We start from the raw sequence: 23,700 nt of genomic DNA, 5'->3' as shown, positions 1-23,700 counted from the left end.
TCAAAGGAGCTCGAAGCTTTGAAACGACGACTTTCCTCAAAGGTCGTACTGAAATTTGGGATTCAATTTAAAATCTTTGTGTTCCTTGGCTAAAATATTAAAGATCGAGTTTTTATTATCCATTTTTAACTCGTCTCAAGTCGGTTGGTTGTTTTTTTTGTCAATCCATGTGACAGATTTGGTGTCCCAATTCCTCATTGCTAAAGTAAACAACAAAAAAGTTGAAAACCCACTTGAAGAACTCAAAAGTACTGAAATACTTCAGCCTGTAAAGCTCTGTAGCTTAGGATTTTCTTTCCTCTTTCAAAAGCTCAGAGAAATGCAGGAAGCTCAAATTTTTAACCTCTCCTCTCTTGGTTTCAGACTCCCAGTAATGTTTTTACATATATTTCAAATGAAGATGACATCTTGTGCCTCCTTTTCAGCCTTTGGATGCATCCACATCAAACAGAAAGGGTTTCATCAAGGCAAAGATTGGATCATTGATTTTTATAGATGATGGATCTGGAAATTGTGTAGAATGAAAGCCATGTCAGAAGCTGCTATTGTCCTTAATGTGAAAGAGTATTTTGGCTGAATGGATGATGAGATATTTTATTGCAGAGCTCAAGAGAGAGCTGCATTAGCATCTGTAGTCATGTGGGAAATACCACGACTGAAAATGCAAATCGAGGATTGATGGATTCTCCTAAACACAGCACTTGGTTGACAGATTTAACAAATTATTTTCCATTCATGCCTGTGGAAGAGTTTTTAATGCTCCCATCTGTAACAAAAAAATAACCTTTTTACTTTTGATAGAAGTTTGCTTCATACTAAATAATCAGCAGAAAACAACGGATATACTCATGTGGTGTTTGCTGTCATGTTCGTGTGTTTACAGAACATTGTTAGTGGGAGATGAAGGAATCTGTTAATTAGTTAACCTGTTAATTAACTCTGGTATGTTATCAAAAAGGTGTTCGAAGTCACATCTCAGGTGTGTTGGAAGTGTATAAATAGAACCAATGGAAATAAGAGTGAAGATTTCTCTGGTAAATGTGTGATAAAGTTAATCAACACACAAAAGAAGCTGATGGAAAAGAAAGAAGTCCTTTTAAAATTTGATAACTTTAATTACATCATGACTGCTACCGTTCCAGTGAAGTTATTCCTGTTGAAATTAAACTCCCTCGATGTTTAGGCCACTCAAAGACTATAAAGTTTTAATATATAATCAGTATATCGCTTCCTCTGTGACTCTTGTCTTACTAGTTGACGGATTAAATGATTTATTTTTAATTTGTCACCTGTGCTTCGATCTTCTCAAAGGCAAATTATCAGAAGCAATTATTGAGCTCCACAAGAGTTGAAATAATCTTTGTCACATCTGACTTGGACATAATTGCTTTCACGTCTCTTCACCTGGCAGAACAAAGTAAACAGCAGCACACAACAAGCCAGGAATAATTAGGCCCTGAATAATTTGTGTGAGAACGAACTAACGTGACCTCGGTGATTAGATTGATTGACGTGCGGTAATAAGAAAGCGTCAAAGTGATAACCTTAGTTTAGAAAGTTTAAAAAGCTGTTTTCTTTGATAACTTGACAGATTCATAGACTATGTACTGTTCCACTCATTTGTAGCAAAATAATTGCTGGAAATAATGATCGCCTCAATCAATCAACAGTTTACTTAAAGTGATTCTACCTCTTTGGCTCTAGAGATGATTACCTGCATTCCCTTCTTCTGTCACATAAGAGCATCTCAACGAAGCTAATTAGCTAGCCACAGTGGTAAAACTTAATGAGAGCTTTAGTGTTTTGTTTGCCAACAAATTGTTTAAATTGTGAAAATTATACAGGTTTTAAATTCTAATAGCAAAGCAATAGCTTTTATTATGAAGTTGTTAAAGGGAATGCAATGTGTTCAGTGAGTTTAACTAACCCTTTTTTCTATTGTCCATCAAAAATGCATCTGCAGAGAAAAAAACAACGGTCATTTTCAGCATTTGTTAACAGCAGATCAGTTTGAAATAGTCAGGGAGTAGATTTATACAGTCTGTGTGAGTAATAGATATTAGATAATGTTATGATGTAAGATGAAGGGCTGCAGGCAACAGGTTGCACACCTCCAACTTCTCAGTGAGGTACCCAACTCCTTTTTCCTCATTGACGCTATCAGGATCCCTGATAACTAATTAAATCAGAAATATTGCCAATTAAGCTCTTGTGCTTTTTGTCATGACAACAAATCCTCCACCATCATCTTGACAGTCAACCGTCCTTACTGTCGTAATTTTACTCCTGCTGCTTTGTGCTGCGACTCTGCGGCTGCTGCTGTACGGAGCAGATGATATTGTAATTATAGCATCCATCGTACAACTAAGTACTGATACAACAGACAAAACGATGATGGGGGTGGTGGGCAAGTAATGTAATCAGTGCATGCCCGAACACTCTGTTAGATCAGTAGCATTGAGTCACAGAAAGTGGCATCAGAACTTTGGCTTTTTATAACATCAACAGAACCTCTAGCATGACCCCTTTAAGAAGTAGAGAGTGTGTATTATCTTGGATTTAGTGATAGGTCTGAGGAATCACCATCACGACATGTGGTGCTGCTTTCTAGATATTGTCTGCCATGGCGACAGCTGCTGTTTTACATATGGAGCAGATGAAACAGGTGCTACTTTTGGGTACACATCACTGCCAATTATTGACTTAGAAGGTTATGTGGAGTTTTTAAGGAACAGCATGGAGTAAGGTGAGGAACAGATAATGAACAAACACATGATCACACAAAGATGTGAGGAAAGCTAAATGTTTCTAAACGTAACACTAGAACAGAAAAGCTTGACAGGATGTAAAAGACCAAGAGTGGACCCATTTATGCTCCGTTTCTTCTGGCATTTCTTCAGACTGATATCATGTGAATTACTTCCAAGGTCATGCACCATCTCTGATCACTAGCTTGATGCAGCTCATTGAACTGTCAAGACAGATGCACAAGATCAGAACTCTCAGGGGAAATGACAGGTGAAAGGAAGTAATTCCCATCATCTTCAAACTACTTTTCCAAACTAAAATGTCTTACAATTCCAGGGAACGACCGTTGTTGTGCATAATCGATCCCATTAAAATGTGAAGATTTTCAATTTAAATAACCAGTAAAACAACTTAATCGCTTCCATTACTCTAAGTATTAAACTCAAACCTTTGTCCTTGAATGAACAAAGACTTTGCTCGACTCTTCATTATGTGAAGAAAGTCTGCATTAATACTTTTGTCTCGTGCAGATGTATCTAATGAGCTGTCTGCAGACTATTTTTAGATATTTCCTTTAATGTAAGCACACACAGGGATCAGAAAACCAGACATAGCCGTTAAAAAAACCTTGGGTGTAAGATTACGCTCAAAGTATCGCCTGATGCCTTATTGATCCCTGTAGGAAAAAAAAACAATCTCCTGTATGCCTTGGTATGCCTCGACATGGTGGTCAGGGTCAGCCAACACAGATCTGTGTTAATAGAACGGCGACCTCGAAGCAGTCGGATGGTCAGTGATCTGCTCAAGGACACCAGGAGCCATGAATCAATAATGTGACCTCACATTTGTGCAGGTTGATGGGTTGAATGAGCTCACCATCACATGTCCTCCGCTTGTACTGTATGTTGACCAGCCTTGTTTTAAGATTAATTATTGTCCCCAAGTCCAGATCGATTTCGATTACTTAGGATACTGCTTAAACAACAACACAGTACATAATATTTTGTATACTGTATATGTTGTCTTAACAATCAGCCAAATTCACTGACAGGCATTAGACTCAGCCACTGAAAGTTTCATGTATTTCAAGTGAAAATGATTAGATCTTTGCAGGCTTTCATGTGGTATTTGCTCCAGTTAACTCAACTCAACTTTATTTATATAACTTAATAAAAAATATGCAGCCCAAAGTGCCACATAGCAAAATTGAAACAACACAGTCCAAAGTTATCAGCGATACATTACAGGACTAAAAATTAAAACAATAAAACAATTCAATGTCACAAAAACAAACAATAGAAAAAGACAATATGGATAAAAAAAATTTAAAAACAAGAACAATTATTAAAATTTAAAAACTAAAGCTATAAGATGACTTCAATTAAAAGCTGAATAAAAAAAAATGGGTCTTTTCAGTTCAGTTGGCACTTATACCCAAAACATTTTGTACACTAAACTTGTCTGAGCTTCTTTTTGGTTGAGCAAGTCAAAGTCCGGATCAAAAAATCCTAAAAAATGAGCTTAAGGAGGCTAAAAAAGGATGGAGGGTTCACCTGTATGATCAGTGTCTTCACTTTTTAAAATAATGTTTTCAAATTAATGAGCTCATTGTAATTGAGCTTCAAGAAAAGCAGTTATAGTATGGATTACACGCATTTCACCAATTGCGCTTCCATGTGTTCATTTGATCAGTAAGAGATAGACTTATCTGTAGTAGTCCAAATATTACATTCAATATTTCTGTGAAGGTTTTTTACAAAATCAAGGCTTGCAGCATCCAAAGAAAAACCCTTCTTCAATCTGTAAAGCAGCATGAGACATTATAAACTTCATATTACATTCCCATTATCCAGACTTACTTATGAGGGCAATAATTAGGTTAAACTGTCTAAAAGTGTAGCAATCATTATGTTTAATCAGTAACAGTGTAAAATAGTGAATCAAAAATGCGTCTGCAGAGAAAGAGAAAGAATGACAAAGATTATATGATTAACATCTTACTTCCCTACCACTGAATTATAATATAAATAAAAAGTGGCTGTTAATGTAATATAGATATGTTTTTTAAAGTACACATGAAGCCATATTGAAAGCGTTGATAACTGTGAAAACTGACTGCTTATTTGCAGCAGGGGTTATGTACAGTATAGTTCATACATCTGTTCTTCTGAAATGCAGGATGTCGAACTTTCTCATCTCTATACATCCAATTTAATCTGTTTTCAGGAAAAGTTCCCATCTGGAATTAAAATATTTTACACAGATAACCTTCACCTCTGTCTCCTGTGTTTCACCTCCCCCATGTCTCTGTGGTGGGCACAGTCCTGGTGCAGCGTCACCTCCATGACTCATTACTGCAGTGACTCCAGAGTAATTGCTCCTGAAGTTCTGCGATTGCTCCCCATGATCTCTGGCACGCCACCCCGAGCTGTCGTGGGTTGTTAGAGCTCGCGCCACCACAGAAAGCACTTATCTGAAGAGCCAGAAGAAGCTATCAGACCTAAACTCCATACAAAACCAGTTATCATATAATGATCCATTGATGATCGTGATCAAAATGGCTGATTAAAGTGATATTATCCTGGTGACAGTTTTTTTCGTTTTCATGATTTATAGTGTTCTTTATCTACTTTAAGTTGCTGTGACTTCACATATAATTAAGATAAACTTAGAAATCCACGGGTAAATCTGTGTCGTGGTGACCTAAATTCTGTGTGTTTGTGTGTCCATGTGTGTGCATGTGTGTGCACGTGTGTGTGGCTTGCCTCATCCTTGATGCCAACCTCAGAGGTGATAAATGTGGCCTGTCCCTGCTCGCTCATCGACAAGGCCAGACTCTGTGAGGCTGTCTTCCAATGATAATGGTTGCGAACGGGTGATAAAGCACAAGACTGATGTACCTCAAGCCCCCATGTACCCCAGAGATTTACTGTGGTGGACTGCGGAGGGGGGGATGCCACACCTCACATCTCCTCGGTGTCCTCTTTCCATTTCACTTCCAGCACATGAAAAATCATCCTGTGTTTCTGTCTGCTTCACAAAATCATTCAACCGCTGACAAACTTCATATATTTCTACTCAAGTAACTTACAAGTACCATAAAATCGTACATATGTACAGTACTAGAGTAAATGCATTAAAGTATGATCCATTACTGTAATCTACTGCTCATTTGCAAAATGTTTAAAGAAATAAACAAATGTTCTGCAACAAACTGAAGCAACACACATAAAGATATTAGAAAACCTCTTGCTAACATGCCCACTTTCATTTTCACCACTTGGATAAGTTCAGTTACGCAGTTCAGTTTTCTGCCCAAGGACACTTTTGAAAGACAGTCTAGCTGCTAAAGGCCCAATCTTAATAACATGAATGAAGGAAGGAAAGAGATGAAAAGGGGCGCTGAGATTGAACTTGGCACCATTCAGCTCTAAAATAATGTTTCCCTGGTCAGCCTGTCACACACGGTGACATAGAAGCAATTTTCGGTACTGAACAGGACCGTCTCCTCTTCTTTTCTACCCAAAGTGTTGCAAAAGCCCTCCAAGGACTCGTGTTCCGGAAACCAAACCATCTCCCCGATAAAGTCAATAGTTGTCAAGGGGCGGCACAGACAGCTCAGTGCGAAAAGTGACTCAGAGCTGCTCCAACAAAAGAGTTTTTTTCTCGACTTTTCAAGGTCTGACATCGATGAAACTTTGAGTAGGAGTAGAAACACAGTCAGAGAGATTTCAAAGCATCACAATATAACCATGACTTCTACATGTCCTTTAAGAAGTTGGCGAGATTTGGATGTAAAGACAAGTTTTTGTCACTTTATAAAACACCCACACTCAACCTGATTGGTTCCTTCTACCCCAGTAACTCTCTATATAAGGTGTGCATCAAATCCAAGAACACCAAGTTGGGGTGGTGAGTGTTTCTGCTGCAGGAAGCATGACCAGCTAGTCACCAACTTTGTCTGTCTGCCACTTGGTGCATAGCAGGTCGTCTTCAGGGGATTTGTCGAAGCTGCTGCTGCTGCTGCTGGAAACAGGGCTGATGAGAATAAACTCTACAGTAAATGTTCAGTAAAACTCAAACAGTGGACTCTTTGTTTACGCTGTGGTCGTCTGGCCCAACTGAATGATTTGAGATGCATCTCTTGGAAGCCACCATGCGAACACAGCAAATGTTTTACGTCTGCTCTCTCAGTACCCAGCCATGTTGTTTTCTGCTTTACGGAACGCTTCCCCTGGCAGTTTTTCCACTGGGGTTTGGGACCACCTTCTTGCTCAGCCCGGGGTAGGAGGCTGATGATGATGGTCTGGGCGGCTGGTGTGGGCCATGGGGGTTGAAGCAGGGACACGCCGGTCGACAGCCGTGGGACTGCGTGGACTGGTGACAGATGGGAGAGCAGGAACACAGAGTCCTTGAGCTGGTCCCGCTGTTTCCTCTCTCTTCCTCTCTTCATCACTTTTTCTTCTGCTGTATCTCCCGTTTTCTCTGCACACTTGCTTTTTTATGACATCATTCTCCCTCTGTCTTTCTATGAATCCGTTTCTTTTTGCGCCTCCATGTCTCATCTTTCTTTGTATCTTCTCTCTTCCTTTTAACTGCCCTCTGATATAGCTCTCTGTTATCATTCAATCAGCACCATCTCTTTTCTTTGTTCCCTCTTTCACTGTTCTTTCTCTCCAGCCATTAGTCCTCTTTTCTCTTTCCTAAATACCACTTGTTCTCTTTTGTTCTCTTGTGCTCTTCATCACCGTTTTGTGTATCACTCACAGCTCTTTCATCTGTTCGCATTACAGATTTTCTACTTTTAGTCTGTCGCTCTTTTTCTTACTCACTCATTCTCTCCATCGATCTCTTTAATATGCAGTGTTGTAGGTGAAAAAAAAAATCTCACTCACTCTCTTTCTACTTAACCTTACTCCCATGTCCTTGTTTTCCCATCTTCCATTTCAGCCCTCTCTCTCCCTCGTCTTCTCTCTCCGTCCTTCTTTGTGTGCCTTTGGGCTCCACAGGGGACTCCTCTCATGTGATCTCGCCCATCCTTCAGCACGAAACATACAACTCACACACACACACACACACACACACACACGACTAGAAGCGCTCTCGTAGCCCAAATGCACCTGGAGGACACGTACTCGATTATACTCTCTGCTCTGACAGCCCACAGCGACCGTGCACACTTACTGTGACACACTCGTCATACAGCACAGATGCATAGAGGGAATTATGAGCTGCACATTTTGTTCTCATTCTTTTTTAACACCCAGCAGAGCCTCATCCATACACACTCTCAGAGCACCACGGATACTTCCAGACACTCTCTCTGCACGTTTTCACACAGCCTTCAGACCTAAAGCCAGCCTTTATGTAACCCTGCACAAGTCTAATCTATTGCGTGACCAGTCCAGTCAAAACATCCCAACTTGTCCCTGATCCTTTTTCAGTTTCTGCTCTTCTTCCCGCTAAGAGGTGGAAGCTGTCCTCTTACTCTTACATTAGAATTAGCCCTCAGGACTCAGCCGACCTAAAAAGTCCTTTTAAAGCCGTAATGAGTTAGCACGGTTAACCAGCTTTCATGGCAGGGATGTCACTGAGCAGGTTGAGTTTGTACTGTGGAATAATGGAAGGACTAGTTGAAAAGCATAGTTTTGGGGATGGTGATGTCTGTCTGTCAGGTTGTTGGACACTTCGTCCAGATTGAAATATCGCAACTTCTGCTTGATAGATTGCCATGAAATTTAGACACTCATGGTCCTCAGAGAATGAAGCCCATTGAGCCTCTATTGCAGGCGTGCCCAAACTTTTTTCCCTTGGTGGGCCAAAACTTAAACTTAATGGTGGGCCAGGGGCCAAAGCAAACACCTCAACTGGTACTAGGATCCCATATTCCCCTAATTGACTGATTTCCTGCACTCAACGTCACTATGCCTGCTGTGATCAGCCCATGAAAAATTATTTGAATATGTATGAATTAACTAATATAATATGTATATATAATGAGCATATCAAGTATATAGATTTAATGGTACTGTCAGGTGTGGCAAAATGGTTAGGACCCAAATGCAAAAACCCTCAGGAGGCAGGCAGGATAGGGAACAAATAACAAGCTTTCAATGACAAGCCGAACACCATAATATAAAATAATCCAAAAACCAAGAAGTGCAAATTCAAAAATACAAAGTAGTAACACAAAAGCTAAAACAAAGGAAAAAAACATGAGGAACAGGAATGAAAAGCCAGGAATAAAAACCAGAAACATACCACAGGAAGACACAGGAACAGGCTCATGGGACTAACACAGGACTGACAACGACATCAGGGAGCACACAGTCTATATACACACAAGGGCTGATTCACTAACAAGACACAGGTGGGCACAGAAAAAGGGTGGGAAACACACAAAAGGAGGAAATGAAAAGCAACACGCGACACATGAAGGCAAAACGTCAAAGTAAAACAGGAAATCTTCGAAAAATCAACTGAAAAATGGCAGGTACAGTACATTTGATTTTGGTGGAGAGAATCACAACTAAATCCACAGTTTTGAATAAGTTTGGGTTAAATCGTTCCTAATTTCTAGCAATGTAAATTGAAGGTTTCTTCATAGTAAAAACAATCTGAACTCAAATGTCCACGTTAACTTTTGGGGATTTCATTTGCAACAGAACTTTAGTTAATTCGCAGATGCCTTTCTAAGCAATCAAACAGTTGCCTTGGAAGTCTCTGACACTGTGGTGATGGATGAGTTATTCATTGTTCTTTCTAATTAAGTACTTTAGTCCGTGTTTCAGTGTTTTTTTAACTGAAGCCGGGACTCTCAGCTCTTTCTCTGGAGCTTTCTCGTCTCGCTCACTGTTCCCAGACACCACAGCTGGCAGCGTTTGATGACACCGAGGCTTTTGGGAGCAACAACTGTCTCACTCGGCTACACAGCAACTTTGTCACAATCAGACGAGCTAATTAGCCCTGAGCATGGAGATCAGTCATGTGGAGGTTTGGGAGAAGTGACGCAACATGCAGTCACATGCAAGAGATGAAGTGGCATTAGCTGTAAAGCGGTTAAAATCAGAAGCAGTAGACCAAAGATAAAGTTGTATGTGTCTGATATAACAGCTGATTCATACAGAAAAACTGCTAATTTGACAGACTTTGTGACCTAGACAGTCTGCACACTGGAGCATGGACATTTGTTTACCAGGATTAGGTTAAACAGGTTTGAAAACACACAATTTGATACATTTTTTAAACTATTATGATTATATTTGTCAGACTGCTCTTGCTCTCGAAGGTTAAAAATAATCCATTATATCCATATTGTAACCGAATTTTAGACCCTGCTTGCACAAATTAACATTTCCAGTGCCAGTGCTAATGAGAAGGGGAGAATGGGTCATGATGTCAAGAAAGTAGGCTAATATATATCATAAAGTTTCACAGCTCAACCAAGATATAAAGCATGTCAGGTTATTTTTAATCTGAATCTGCAGACTCTGAAGTTTAACAAGTTTTAATTTCAAAAGTTTCTCTGTTCAGCCTGGCTAAAGAGGAATTTATTATCCGTGAAGTGATGAGGGTTAGTCTCCACAGCTTCTGTAGATGAAAGATTGGTATGAACACAAGATTTGGTAAATCTCCTCAAGCTACCAGCAACGAAGCCAGAGAGAAAGTTTAGAGAAAAGTCCCATGCAGCAGCTCAGTTTGGCCTGAGGCAAAGCACAGAGAGACACACTATGTGTTACTGCAAGAAAGTAACTCCACATGTAGTAAATAATGTAACTGCAGCGTTTCTTGCTGCCTGAGGAAAAACATTTGCTCACCTCAGAGCAGCGAGGTCAGGGTTCAGCTGCAAAACAGCAGAAAACCCTCTGACTCCTTGACCTCCTTCAAATGTCTCAAATCTTTGATAAAACCATGAACTGACAGCTTGTCTCATACATCGTTATCTGCTGCAGTCCTTTACACTTCGAATGGATGAAGATAAGAGTGATCAGGGATGATATGAGGCCACCAGCTCTGATGGAAGTCAACATGAATATATTCAACACTTTCAGGTGAAAACATGTTTTATATTTAGACTCTCTTCATCACGTATTCACAGAAGGTATGGCAACTTTCATCAATTATTTATAAGTAATAATAACACGGCACAGCATTTACTTGCCAGACATAAACAGGATGATAGGTGAGAGTTTTAAAAACTGGCGTTCTATCCTCTGATAACCTTGTTTTGAAGAGAAAAGTGAAGAAACATGCAAGCAACCAATCAGGAGAAAACAAAACTCCATCCCACCAACTGACTGCAGTTCATCTGGACTGGATAAACTCTGCACCACCGGCCCCTCTATGCATGTCATGTTACTGTATATTTTACACATTACACTGACATGAAAAAGCCTCGAGACAGCAAACATAATTTACTCTGAGCTGCCAACATGTCATATATTTGGCACATTAAAGAGTAAGTGAAGAAACAAGAAGCATCAACATGTCTGTTTATTAATTTGCAGTCACCCTGCTCTGTATGACTAAGGACTGGGGCTTGTCCCGGTCCGTCAACACAGCAAGTTCGGACTGCAGCCAAGAACCTCAAGGTCAACGCTGTCTCATCAATTTCACGGCTGAAGCAGATGGTTGTGTCTTTGAGTCGTTCCTCCGGAGAGCCTGCGAGGCTCGGTGCAGCAGGCGAGCACAGACCAGGGCGCACACAGAGGCGCTAATAGTGAAAGGAAGTGTGCTGGACTCGGGGCAGGGAGAGAGCCAGCGTGTTTCGAATGTTCCCAGTGTGGTTCAGGAGGTCCAGTTCTCATTAAAATCAATTCTCTTTCCTGCGAGTTGGAAGTGAGTTCTGGGTTCAGGGCTTGTCGGGCCACTGTGAGCGCTGGCTTGTTTCCAGCCGCTGAGCTGGAAGGAAAAGCTCATGCCTCTGGAGTGAGAACACACAGCCAGAGCCTCATGTAAAGGTAATGTTCAAAAGCTCTGCAGGAGCAGCTCAACGCGCAGGACGACACTCAAGATTAGTCTGTGCAACTTCCTGATTTGAAGTATGGCCTTTCAAGTTGTTATAGTTAACAAGATAATACCAATTTGTTTAATAAGGGTTTTACTTAAGCAGCAAAGCCAACAATGTTGTTGCTGCTCAGAGTGTAATGAGAATATGTTCTGGTGCCACGTAACACTTGAAGCAAGATGGAGCGGGGCAGTTAAACAGGCAGGGTTATATAGTGTTTGTCTGTCTATGCCTGGTTGAACAATGAATCTAAAGCATCAATGTCACGATGAAGGTAGTAAGAGAGTCTCTGTTTCGAAGGACTCTTGAATCTGTTCCTGTGTGTGTAGCCGACATGGATGCATCACACTTGTGGAAACACTTTGCCCGAGCAAAACAAAATGGCAACTGAGCAGGAGCTGACAAAACAAAATGTTTACCGTGAAGGACTCTCCATCTCTCTCTGTGGAAGTTGTTTTCATGTTATTAGAGAGTGAACGGCACCATCTGAGTCCTGACAGCTCCAACAGTGCTGACGCAGTGCTCACACCGGCATGTCTTTCATTTGTATTTTTCAGCACCAAGCCAAAGTTTTAAAATCATTTGTGTCTACAACATCAGTGAAGGGTTAGTAAAGTATAGTTTATGTGGGGGTGAGACTGTGCGTGTGGCATATTACAGTAGGTTAAGGATAGGAAAATATTATAATTGCAATTTTTTTTTAAAAGCAGTTGGTCTGTAACAGAATGAGAACTCTGATCTGCCACGTGTCCAACCCAATCAGCAGAATAAATGTTTTTTGCAAACCATGAAATGCAACTTTCCATTTCTTTTAATTTTCAATTTTATATTGTGACATCACTGTGTTTGCGCTCTGGTTAGGGTTAGGAAAAGATCATGCTTTGGCCTCTGTTGCCACAAATGTGGCTGGAAATTGTCCTATTGTCTTGTAAAAAACATCTTGTTTGTTGCCACTAATTCAGATAACAAATGTCCTGATGTCTCATCAAAAATATCTTATTTTGAAGCCATAAACACGAGTGAAAAATGTCCCTATTTCTCATTTTAAAAAAATAATCCAGTATGTTGCCACTAACACAGAATAAAAATGTCTGATGTCTCATCAGAAATATCAGATTCATCACCACATTGTCCCGACGTCTCTTCCAAAGTATCCAGTGGTGCAGGCTTACAAATGTTAAAACGCAATCTTGAACAGTGGTCTTTGGCTTGGCAAATGTTACTCGCCAGCTGTAACACTACCACCAAATTCCAAAGTAAAATTTCAACATTTTATTCTGGCTGGAAAGTCAGATGGGCTGCACAACTATCCACCACCAAATTCGTAACCTCTCTCTCCACATCCCGACATAAAGGGCATACCTGTTCGTTGGTCGGCACTGGGCCAAAATTACATAAATGTTCAATATGAATGTAATGCTGAGGGATACTGGACTGAGGCAAAACACACCAGCTGTGCAGTGGCATATGACGCATGTCATTTGATGCCTGTAGCTCCCACCAGATGCTCCATGCAGACCAGAGAAGAAGTCAAGATACAGTAGGATGTCTGTGCCTGAGACAGCTGTCCCAGTATCTGCGGCCACTTCCAATGCTCCGATCCAGCGCGCCTTCAGTGGAATCATTAGCATTAGAAGTGATCAAAAAAGGAGCGCAAAAGTCAAGGCTACATCCTTCAGACCAAAGCAGTTATTACCATGATAATAAATACCGTTTTACTGCATGCTGCTCTCTTGTTTAGCATATCAAACAAGGACAGACAGGAGATGGGATCAGTTGCCCATGTCTGTTTATTATGGTCCTTTCAACAGCACTCCAAGCCTTTTGTTCTCAGGTCTTGACCCATCTCACCCAAGTGGACGCTTTGCATGAGGATGTAAATTCCTAATGGAGATAGCAAAGCGCAAAGTGAGGTGCACAAAGGCAATCAAGAGAACTGCTAATAATTTATTGCCGTGGCTTTTATCTCAGGCTCTTGTTCGCAGTGTTCACCTCCCGTTCCCTCTATTGTCTTTGGTTCAGTCGAGGGCAGATTGAGCTGCTCTCTCACCGCCCTGGAAGAGGATTGAAATACAAAGCAATGCCAATTGAATTATCCAAATCTTCAATGTAGCACCGTTCACATCAAATGATTCACAACAGCTGATCACTGAGATCTGTTATGTGCAATCACTGTCGATTTTAAAGGTTTCTGCTTGACATTTGCTTAATTTTTCACTAATCTCTCTCTTATGTCACCACTGACAACAGGGGCCACCAAAGACATGGGGAAGATGCTTGGTGGGGAGGAGGAGAAGGACCCCGATGCTGCGAAAAAAGAAGAGGAAAGGCAAGAGGCACTAAGGCAACAGGAGGAGGAGAGGAAGGCCAAATACGCAAAAATGGAAGCAGAAAGAGAAAACATCCGACAGGGCATCAGAGATAAGGTAAAATATACCTCAGTACAGCAAACAAACATAACAGGTGTTTTCCCTCAAGGGTTAGGATACATTTAGGAAAGAAAAAAATGGGAGATGACCAGTTCTACCATGTTAGCTGCTGCACGACCTCTCCAGGGCAACACGACCACTTATTTGATAAAGACCATGCATGACCTCATTATTTAAAAAAGGGTCCTGTAAGGAGGAATGTTTTTAGGGGACATTAGGGGCTGTGAACTCTATGAACATATTCAGTAGGCTGTGGTGTCTGGGGCTCTATGAAACTGACAGTCTGGCAAGCATCTACCTCAAGTATTGATTGCGAAAATAAGCAGAATTTGAACGTCTCTCACAAGCTCAATTTTTTTTTTCACACAACATTTATCACTTTTCATGTGAAAAACCACTTGGAGAGACTTTCTGTAAGTGTGCCTTATTATCCCCATTCATATGGCTGATCTCAGCTAGCCTCTCTGTTTAATGGCAGGCTTTTTGCTCCAATTTTGACTGACTATTTAGAACAGTTGAGGTAACAACGTAGCATAACGTTGGACTAGAGTAGTTTGAAGCAACCCAAATGCCAGAATAAATGTTAGATGCAAACCATTGATGTGTTGAAACTTACAATGTCTCTATGTTGCAACTTTATGATAAGTTTTTCATTTTATTTCGTGACAGCACTGCTAATGGTCTGGTTAGGGTTTAGTAAAAGATGTTCTGGCTTACACACACGTGGTTTGTCGCTCACAAATGTTACACCACCTCGAACAGTTATGTCTGACTGTTTGAGGTGGTGCTGGGGGCAGCTGTAGCTCAGGAGGTACAGCAGATCATCCAGTAATTAGAAGGTTGCTGGTTCGATTCCCCGCACACCAATACAATGAAGGGAGACTGGGTTTCTTCTACTGCAGGCTGAATTCAGATGAAGTTTGACTAAGCCAGATTACATCATTCTGCTGTCTCATATATTTGGTTTGCTCTAAACCTTTGCCGACCAGCAGCTTTGTAAACCCAAGTGTGCTGTTTGCTGTTCAGTTAACACGTACAGGACTCCTGGGGATGAAAGTCAGCTTTAAAAGCTTTGTCTTACTGACCCTTTTCTTGTCGCGCCAAGACCATCTTCTCTTTGATAAATTCATGCTTAATATTTAATTCATTGGTAATAAAATGTTAATTGATGTATCAAAGTGTCTGCAGCTTGCAGTCAAATATTCCTCTTGACGTTGCTAATACTTCATTGAATATTTGACTTGAACATTTTCTGGGGAGTCTCACGCTGAGTTTAAAACTTTACCATCTGTAGCTCATGTAAAGCTTTCTTTGGAGTATGAGGATCAGCTCTGCACTCCACTGAGTCCCGGCGATTCTTTTGAAAACAATTGTGAAAGAAAAGGGAGGAGGGAGACGGAGCGATATGACAGCATATCTTTGGAAAGTGTTTGATTATAGCGAGCGGAGAGGGGCTGACTAAGCGTGACTGTCTTCACTTCAACTGAGGCGAGCCTTTGTTGGAACAAGTCTGAGAGTGAGAGAGAGGCCGACTGAGACAGATAGCGATAGAACGAAACAGAGCGGCATGAAGGGAAAACAGAGAACAAACAAGGGAGCAGAAGGAGGTACAGAGGAGATATCCATCAACCCATCACACCAGTGTTGTTTTCTGTCAGAATGTCAGGAAGAAACAATTTCGGTGTTGAAGTAAGATTTATCTTCTTAAAACTTGTGCAAGAGTGCCTTCAACCGTTCAGTTATTCAGGCTGCTTTGTTTGTTTATCTCGCCCAAATCCTGCAGAAATGTGTGTTTGATTTAAAGTCAAAAGGATAAATAAGTGATATCTTGTCTATCTGATCAGCTGCCTCTCTGTTTTGCATTAGCTGATAGAGGTTTTTGTGGGAAACATGATGCCTTCTGTTTTTTAATTAGTTATTCCCACATTTGCCAAATGTGGCAGCCTGGGTGGTTGTTGTACAGTTAATATTAAGCCAAATAACTTCGTTAAAGTAAAGGAACGCTAATGATCATGTTTAAATAACAAAAACAGGACAGCCTTCTCTCACAGCCAAAGCGTGTAACAGAGGATGGATTGGCTCACCTGGGGGCAAAAAGTACAGGCGTGTATGACCGTGCAGCACCAGCAGAAGTGAAAGAGCCGGAAAGTCCTCAATGGGAGGAGGTTTTAAGTATTAGTTTTAAGCAAAATTAGGATCTTTTCCTCGCCCTAACCAAGTAGTTTTGGTGCCTTTATTTTGAAGGTTTAACCATACATCACATGCCTAAAAACCCCAAGCCAACATAAAAATATAAACAAAAAATATATATATTTATGGGGAGTGCCAACGTCATTAATATTCTGATAATTATGAGAAAATGCCTCTTTGAGGACTAATGAAATGAATATACTTCTTTTACCGCCTCTTAAGTCCCCAGGGACAAATCGAAGGTGTATAGAGGGGCTTGGGTTTCAAAGATACCGCACATATAAGCACGGCCCTGATGCAGGCAGCCTAGTTAAATGGTGACTTTTGATGCTCACTCAGTTGTAGAATCACAATTTCCCTCAACTCGAAAGAACAAGGGCAGCTAAGAAATCTCGACAGGGCCAGTGGAGATTCTGGCTGAAGATCTGTTTGGTTGAGGTCTGCAGAGTGTCAAGGACACTGAAGAATCAGATATGAGAATGAAACTAACCTGGGCGTCATTCCCTGCTTCTCTTAAGCCTTCACAAAAGGGCGTCATCACACTCTGATTGGCTAAGAGGAAAAGAGGTGATCTGAATCCACCGCAATCAGTCCAGAGGGATTTTGAAATTCAGCCAAAATAAAAAAAGATAGCAAGAACTACACAATGGGACTGCTGCAGATATGATCTCTGCTCTGTCTTTCACTGATGGTTTTATTTGCTGCAGCTTCCTGCTGATCGATCGTTGCCCCACACTGACTTAAGTGTTAGAGAAGCATCTTTTTTTTTTGTTTTGTACAATACCCAACTCTGTATTTATTGCTGATGCATTATTCTTGAAGAAAAACATTCACAAAATACAACTGAGGATCACAAAGTCGGCTCTTATTAGCTGACGGGATGAAGAACATAGGAGCTGAAAAGGTCTCACTGGCTGCCAGATGAATCATTTAAAGCCAGTGTTGAGTGAAATATTCGACCCGAATTAAAGCAGATGTCAAACTACCAACCAGCTGCTATTGTTTGTCCCTGCTCTTTGGCACTGAACGCCTTCTGTTAAGAAGATTAATCTATTTTTTGTTTATTTATTTTCAAATCATTTTCATGTCTTTAGCCCGCCAGAGGGTCTCCCAGTTTCCTTGAAGACGTCACTTAGACATATCAAAGGATGGTTTTAGCCATGACAGAAGATATTATTGAGATGCTGACTCTGATAAAACTAATTTAAATAATGTAAAATAAAAGGTGAACAGCCTTAGTGTTCGCATACTATTTGACTTCCTTGAATAACCCCAGTGCTCCACTCCACATCTTCACAGCGGAAATAGACACTAGCAGTCTGTTTATAATATACTGTATGTATCGCAGCAGAATCACATTAACGTGCACCTGGGAGAGCAGCAAAGAGGTCATGGAGGAGTCGAGCTCATTTTACGCATCTGTGCTTCAAAGTCAACCATCGCTCAGCCTGTTGACCTCCCTGTGCTCTGCAACCTTTTCCTTGCAGTCCAGCTGTATTGATTTTTCTTAAACCAGAACCACACATACAGCAAATGTATTTGAGGCAACAGTGGACCAGTAATGGAACGCAACTACATTTACTGAAGCAAACTGGGAGCAAGTTCACCACAAGGGACATTTAGTAGCTGTAGTATCGTAGGTCTTTAAATTTTGATTCATCTGCTGAAGCACTTATGGGTTTACAAGAGCTTTCAACAGTATCTCGTGGTCGTCATCAGTGTATTCTCACGCAGAGATTACTCAAGCTGCACAATACTCCTTGAGAATGGAAGTCTTTTGGGGCCCAGGATTCTGTAAGCTAATTGTTAGCATTGTTAACACACACTGAGATCCTGTAATTGGAACATAAAATATCCAGGACGGTCAAATTAGACCACGATGCCGTTAAAACTCCCAAGCACATAAAAACAAGCACAAAAGCCCGAGTCCTGCTGTTCATGCAGGATCCGAAAAGCTCCACTACACTGTGCTTAAAGTTGAGGAGGAGGCAGCCTGCAGCTAATTCATGCAAATGAAGAAATGTGAATTACTTTGCAAGAGCAGTAATCATTTTCAACCAATTTACCTCAAATGCATGAAATGATCATGTCACGCCTCACGCGTCTCTATCTTTAGACTAAAAATTGCCACATTTTGAAGTCAGTCACAGTGTTCACAGGTTTCTGCAGCACAGGAGCAAGGGACCGCCTTACAACCTGCTTTCTTTTGAAGCGAAGGAAGAAGTTGTTCCCACCTTTATTCTAAACACAGAAATGGTACAGTGTTCAGGGTGCAAGGAAATCACATTTCTGTCATGGTGCCTCACAGCTGCAATTCACAGTTTCTTACTGAATTGGGAACTATTTAAAACATTTGGGTTAAGGGGACCACCTAAAAGATATTAGAATGTGGCTTTAGGGCAACAGCGATTAGCTAAGGCACAGAAATACACTGGCTATTTACACGTAGGGACACAGTTTGAGCAAAACCTGAGCTTGTTACTGGACATGATGTCAGCAAAAGTGCTTGAAAGGAATAGTTCAACATTTTGGCCAATACTCTTATTTCCTTTCTTCCATAACACCTTTGTGTGAGGGCTCTAATTATGCCAGGAGGCAATTAGCCTATCCTATCTTAAAAACTGCAACAGGGGAAACAGCTAGCACGGTTCTCCTCCCAAAAAAATGTGGTTTTAGGGGAAGTTGTGTGTTGGAATTTTATCTCTCCAGGAGTGGTGACATCCCGGCATTTCCCCCAGCTGTCAGTCTACATGCTAAGTTAAACTAAAGCTGAATCATTTCATCTAAATCTTAGCAAGAAAGCAAATAAGCATCCTTCCCAAAATGTTGAAATAATCCTTTAAAGGTTTGTTTAAAATACTAACCCTACTTCCAGATTCTAGAAATTCACTAATTGAAAAAAAACTTGATCAGAAGTTAAAAGTATCAGTCTTAATTCAACGGTTATCTCATAAAACTAGGACTTTATCTTCAACATTTTGAGACATTCTAGAAATGGCATGACTTTAATCTGAAAATATCCCAATTATATCCTAAAATATTTAAACTTTATTTTATTATGAAAATATTATGGATAATAATAGACAGGATAATAATTTTCATTTTCCTGAAAATGTTAACTTGATCCCTAACTAACACAACTATATACTGAAAATATCACAACTCTCGATATATATGGATTTATCCTTCAAAAATGACAGCCTTATCTTAAAACATGACAACTTTATTCTGACAATATTACAGTCTTTTTTAACAACACATATTTTGACTTGAAAATTCATTCATATACAAAAGTAACATTATATACATATTAAAACATGATATTTCCTATTTTTCGTCTTCTCTCTTGTGCAGTATGGCATCAAGAAGAAGGAGGAGAAGGAAGCCGAGGCAGCGGCTGCGATGGAGCAGGCCTCCGAGGGCAGCCTGACCCGTCCGAAGAAGGCGGTTCCCACCGGCTGCGGCGACGAGGAGGAAGAGGAGAGCATCGTGGATACGGTCATGAAGTTCATCCCGACTCCACTCATGGATATGTTCAATAAAAAGTAACAGTGCTTTGGGTGAAATGTGATTAACTTCTTATCATCTAACCAAGACTAATGCCGTACCTTTCTTCACCCCCGCGCCCCGCCCCCACCCCTTCAACCCAACTTCTAAGTGTCCTGGAGTTGAGCAACGTGTCATGAATTTGCCTTTCATGTAAACTATCTGATCTCTGATGGAGATACGTACTTTAATCTTTCAAACAGAGCATCTCTCCTGATAACCTGTGATTAGAAACTTATTTTAAAAGTATGTATCACCTTCACAGATCTTTACTTCAAGGCAAATCTCATACCACGTTTTCAAAATGTCAGCACCTAGAATGAGACCAGATATCACCCATCATCCACCCTTTTTGTTTGTAAATAGCCTCGGGTTATAAAAAAAAAAAAGAGAACTATATAAGAGTGAAATGTGACATATAAGAGTATAAGCCATATTTTTAACGTTTGAGAAATTATCCAAATCATAACAAAATTTAATTGAATTTTCCTTTTCTGTTCTTGCTAATATTTGATACATACAGTGTATATAAAAAACATTTTTATTATTTCTCCACTGTGAGGATCCACCCCATAAACTGTCCCTCATGTTCTCATTGGTTTATTGTGACTGTGTAATGATATGAGCACTGGTGGAGTCACCTGTAAAACCAGGAAGTGAAGGAATTCATTTGAAAATGAGTTTTATTTGTTCTGCTTTCGTTTTTTTAAGCATGCAGTGAACTTTTGTGAAGTGACGTACACATATGGATACCATTTCATTTGTTATGATGAAGCGAAATACATTGATATTTGAGGCAATAACTGGTTTTCCATTTTTTATTTGATCAACGTCTCGTCCACCATTTACAGCAAGCGATAATTGACTTTGTGTCTGAAATGTTCCTCCATGGGGAAAACTATAAACGTTCTCCATACGAAGCAGTTAGACAACATTCTTACTATGAATTCACTTGCTATACATGTTTGTGGTTTGAACGTTCAGTTTTAATGTCCTGTGGCAGGTGTCGCTCGCTCTGCTTTTGCAGTAGGACGTGTACGTTTTAAACCAGGCATTGATTTCTTTTGACATTTCCATCAACTTTTTGTAAAAAGAAAAAGAAAACTTCACAAACACAACAATGTTGTGAACACACTATATGTGAACAGACAGTGACAATAGTGCAATATATTGTTCCAAATGAAGTTGTCCTGTGTCCGTTGGTTTAACTGATGGGAGTGATAGTCCCAAATCAGCAATAACAGACAATCTTCATTGTTGCGTGTTTAGACTTAACTCCTTAATGTGTTAGTCGATGTTAAAGGCACACACGTGTCTGCATAGTGACAGTGAAGCCTTTGTAGGTCAGACATATTTGATTAAAAAAGAGAAAAGGGGGAAGGTGGGATGATTTGTTCTATGTCGTAAAACAAATGTTCAGTCATATGTTACGGAATGAAGAGCACAACCAGGATTTGTGTTCGAAACCACAAACCACGAGGCAAACTGCAGGTTCTCAAAGGCAGACATCAACAAAAACATGCAGAGAAATTAGATGAAATAATGTTAAACAGAAAATGTTTACCTGCTGGAGTCCAGTCTGTCCTGCTGGTAATTTAATGGCACAAATTTAAAGGGATAAAATCAAATGTTTCTCCATATGCCTTGTTTTGTTTTTTATTTTTTTATTTCTCCCTTATTCCACAGTGTCTTGTTAAAACATTCCAGATATTTCAGACATTCCACCAGACTCGTGCTGGTAACACTCAAACCTAGATATTTACAGTCGATGCCTTTGTTAGCCTACAAGTACATGACGATGAATAACTTAAATTCGATGTTGTTATAACCTGCAACTAGACTCTAGAATGAATCAAATACGACCAAGTAAAGAGTTATTTTAGCTGCCATGTACAGAAAAAAGATCCCCAGGGGAAGCATCAATGTGCTGTTAGCGGAGATCAGTTCAATCTTGTGATACAATTTTGTTAGGAAATGTTTTTGTGATTCACTTGCGCACAGTAGCTTACGGTTTTCTAAACCTGCTTTTCTGTCACATTGCCACTGTTTTTATTAAGCTAGCTAAACATGAGACAAAACTAAACCTGATCTTGTGCTTTCCTGTGGCATAGACAAGGGAAATGTACCTTTTATCAGCGCTTTGTGAGCTCTGTAATCATGTTGAGTATATATAAAAAAAAACATCCAAGGGCACAGTGTGGTTAGAGCATATTTATTGAACTTTCTGTGATTTTATTGTACTCGTAAACTGCCTTTGCTAGCATCCGTTCAAACAGTGTGTTAGCATTTAGTTAGCAACTGATGTTTACAGTTATGGAACCATGCATCAACACTCAAATCCATCGTCAGAGCAGTTATCCAATCAAACCAAAGAATAGTGCTGGTAGTAGTAGACTTAGACAAGAGGTTTCATTCTTTTAATTTACTACATTTCTTATTTATTTTGAAATTCTCAGGTATTCTTCCTTTCAGTTTTATAGAACCATAACTAGCCTTCTCTTAGCATAACTAAAAATTTGATGATTTCATTGCCAGGGGCCTCAAGAAAGCCGACACCAACTTTTATTTATGAGCAACATATCTCTTGTTTGGCCCAAGATTATTCCAGAAAGCTACGATTACTGCCCAGTCAACCCATGTGTAAAACTTTCCCAGCAACACAACCCTCAGTGTGTGCAGTTCTTCAGGCTCCCAGTGAGTCAAACTGGTGCGCTCTGAGACCAGATCACCCTTTGCATCTCATCCATCATAAACATTCATCATCTTGTAAATGCCAATTGATTGCGCTCTAAATGGCTTATAGACCACTGCCCAAACAAACTGCCCAAGTCATGCGTAATCAATGTCTAGTCGTCCAGTAGACTCCGATTCAGTGTTCAGTTGGGAGTCGCTCATTTGTGCCGCTCATACAGCCATTAATATGATTAAGAAACTGCCTGAAGAATATTCCACTTTAAAAAGAAATACTCCTTTGATGTGACTTGAATGTAACTGTCTGATGTTTCTCTCTCCCTGCATCTGTCTTTGTTCTGTACGTGTTGAGAAGATGCTTACTCTCGTGCAGTGTTTTTCCTTTATTTCTCGTCTGTAGCCGGTCCTGTTTCTCTTGTCCTCTGGTGGTTGGTATTTTTGAAAAAGAAAAAAAAAAAGACATGTTCATTTGGTGTATTTTTTTATTTTTGTACTGCGAAATCTTCTCACCCTTCTCCCTCCTTCTCTCTCTCTCTCTATCTCCCTATTTGTTGACAAAATGTATGCATGCTTATGGTGTGCGATGTAGGCAAGGTTGTTGATAAAATCGTTTTTGTGTCTTCTGTGTGTTTCAAAGCTCCACCTGTTAGCCTCACTGCATGCCATTTTAGACAGATATTTCAGTCTGTAACTTTCCTGCAAAAATGGAATCACCGCACACTCTGAGAATAAAGTGATTTCATATAATTTTTCATCGTCTTGTGTTTCTGCATTCAAACAGCGCTGCAGCGGGCCCTTGGCTACTGCTCCTTCTGTGTATAATAAACATCAGTATATGGAAGCAGTGGTAGTGACGTGCAGTGTATTTCTGGTTTGGGAGGCAACACCATCCCACACTTGTGAGACTGAGACGTGACCTCGCATCCCATTGCATGGCATTAAGGAAGTATATGTGCAAAGACCTTCAATGTACAGTATATCACATGTTACTGTTTCTGTCAGTCAATCCTGTGTCTCATCTCAACATGGCTGTTGTGCATTTATTTTTTCTCCGAAGGAATTTCAACATCTCTTCAATAAAAGCGAAAA

General features: G+C 40.2%; 1 protein-coding gene across 3 annotated transcripts in view; it reads left to right on the top strand.

Annotated features, from left to right (window-relative positions):
• The window catches only part of LOC311257950 (complexin-1-like), a 64,579-nt gene extending 41,219 nt beyond the window's left edge, over positions 1-23,360 (top strand). For all 3 annotated transcript variants that reach the window (XM_084353941.1, XM_084353943.1, XM_084353942.1), the window contains exons 3-4: positions 14,006-14,181; positions 19,729-23,360. In XM_084353941.1, the coding sequence (XP_084210067.1) occupies positions 14,006-14,181; positions 19,729-19,923 (371 nt within the window). In that variant the 3' untranslated portion in view covers positions 19,924-23,360. The remainder of the gene's footprint in view (positions 1-14,005; positions 14,182-19,728) is intronic.
• Positions 23,361-23,700: the final 340 nt, after the last annotated feature.

The sequence above is a fragment of the Pagrus pagrus genome (assembly GCF_965226575.1).
Source record: "Pagrus pagrus genome assembly, chromosome: 5".
NCBI classification, from domain to species: domain Eukaryota; kingdom Metazoa; phylum Chordata; class Actinopteri; order Spariformes; family Sparidae; genus Pagrus; species Pagrus pagrus.
This window is presented reverse-complemented; position numbering and strand designations above follow the sequence as displayed.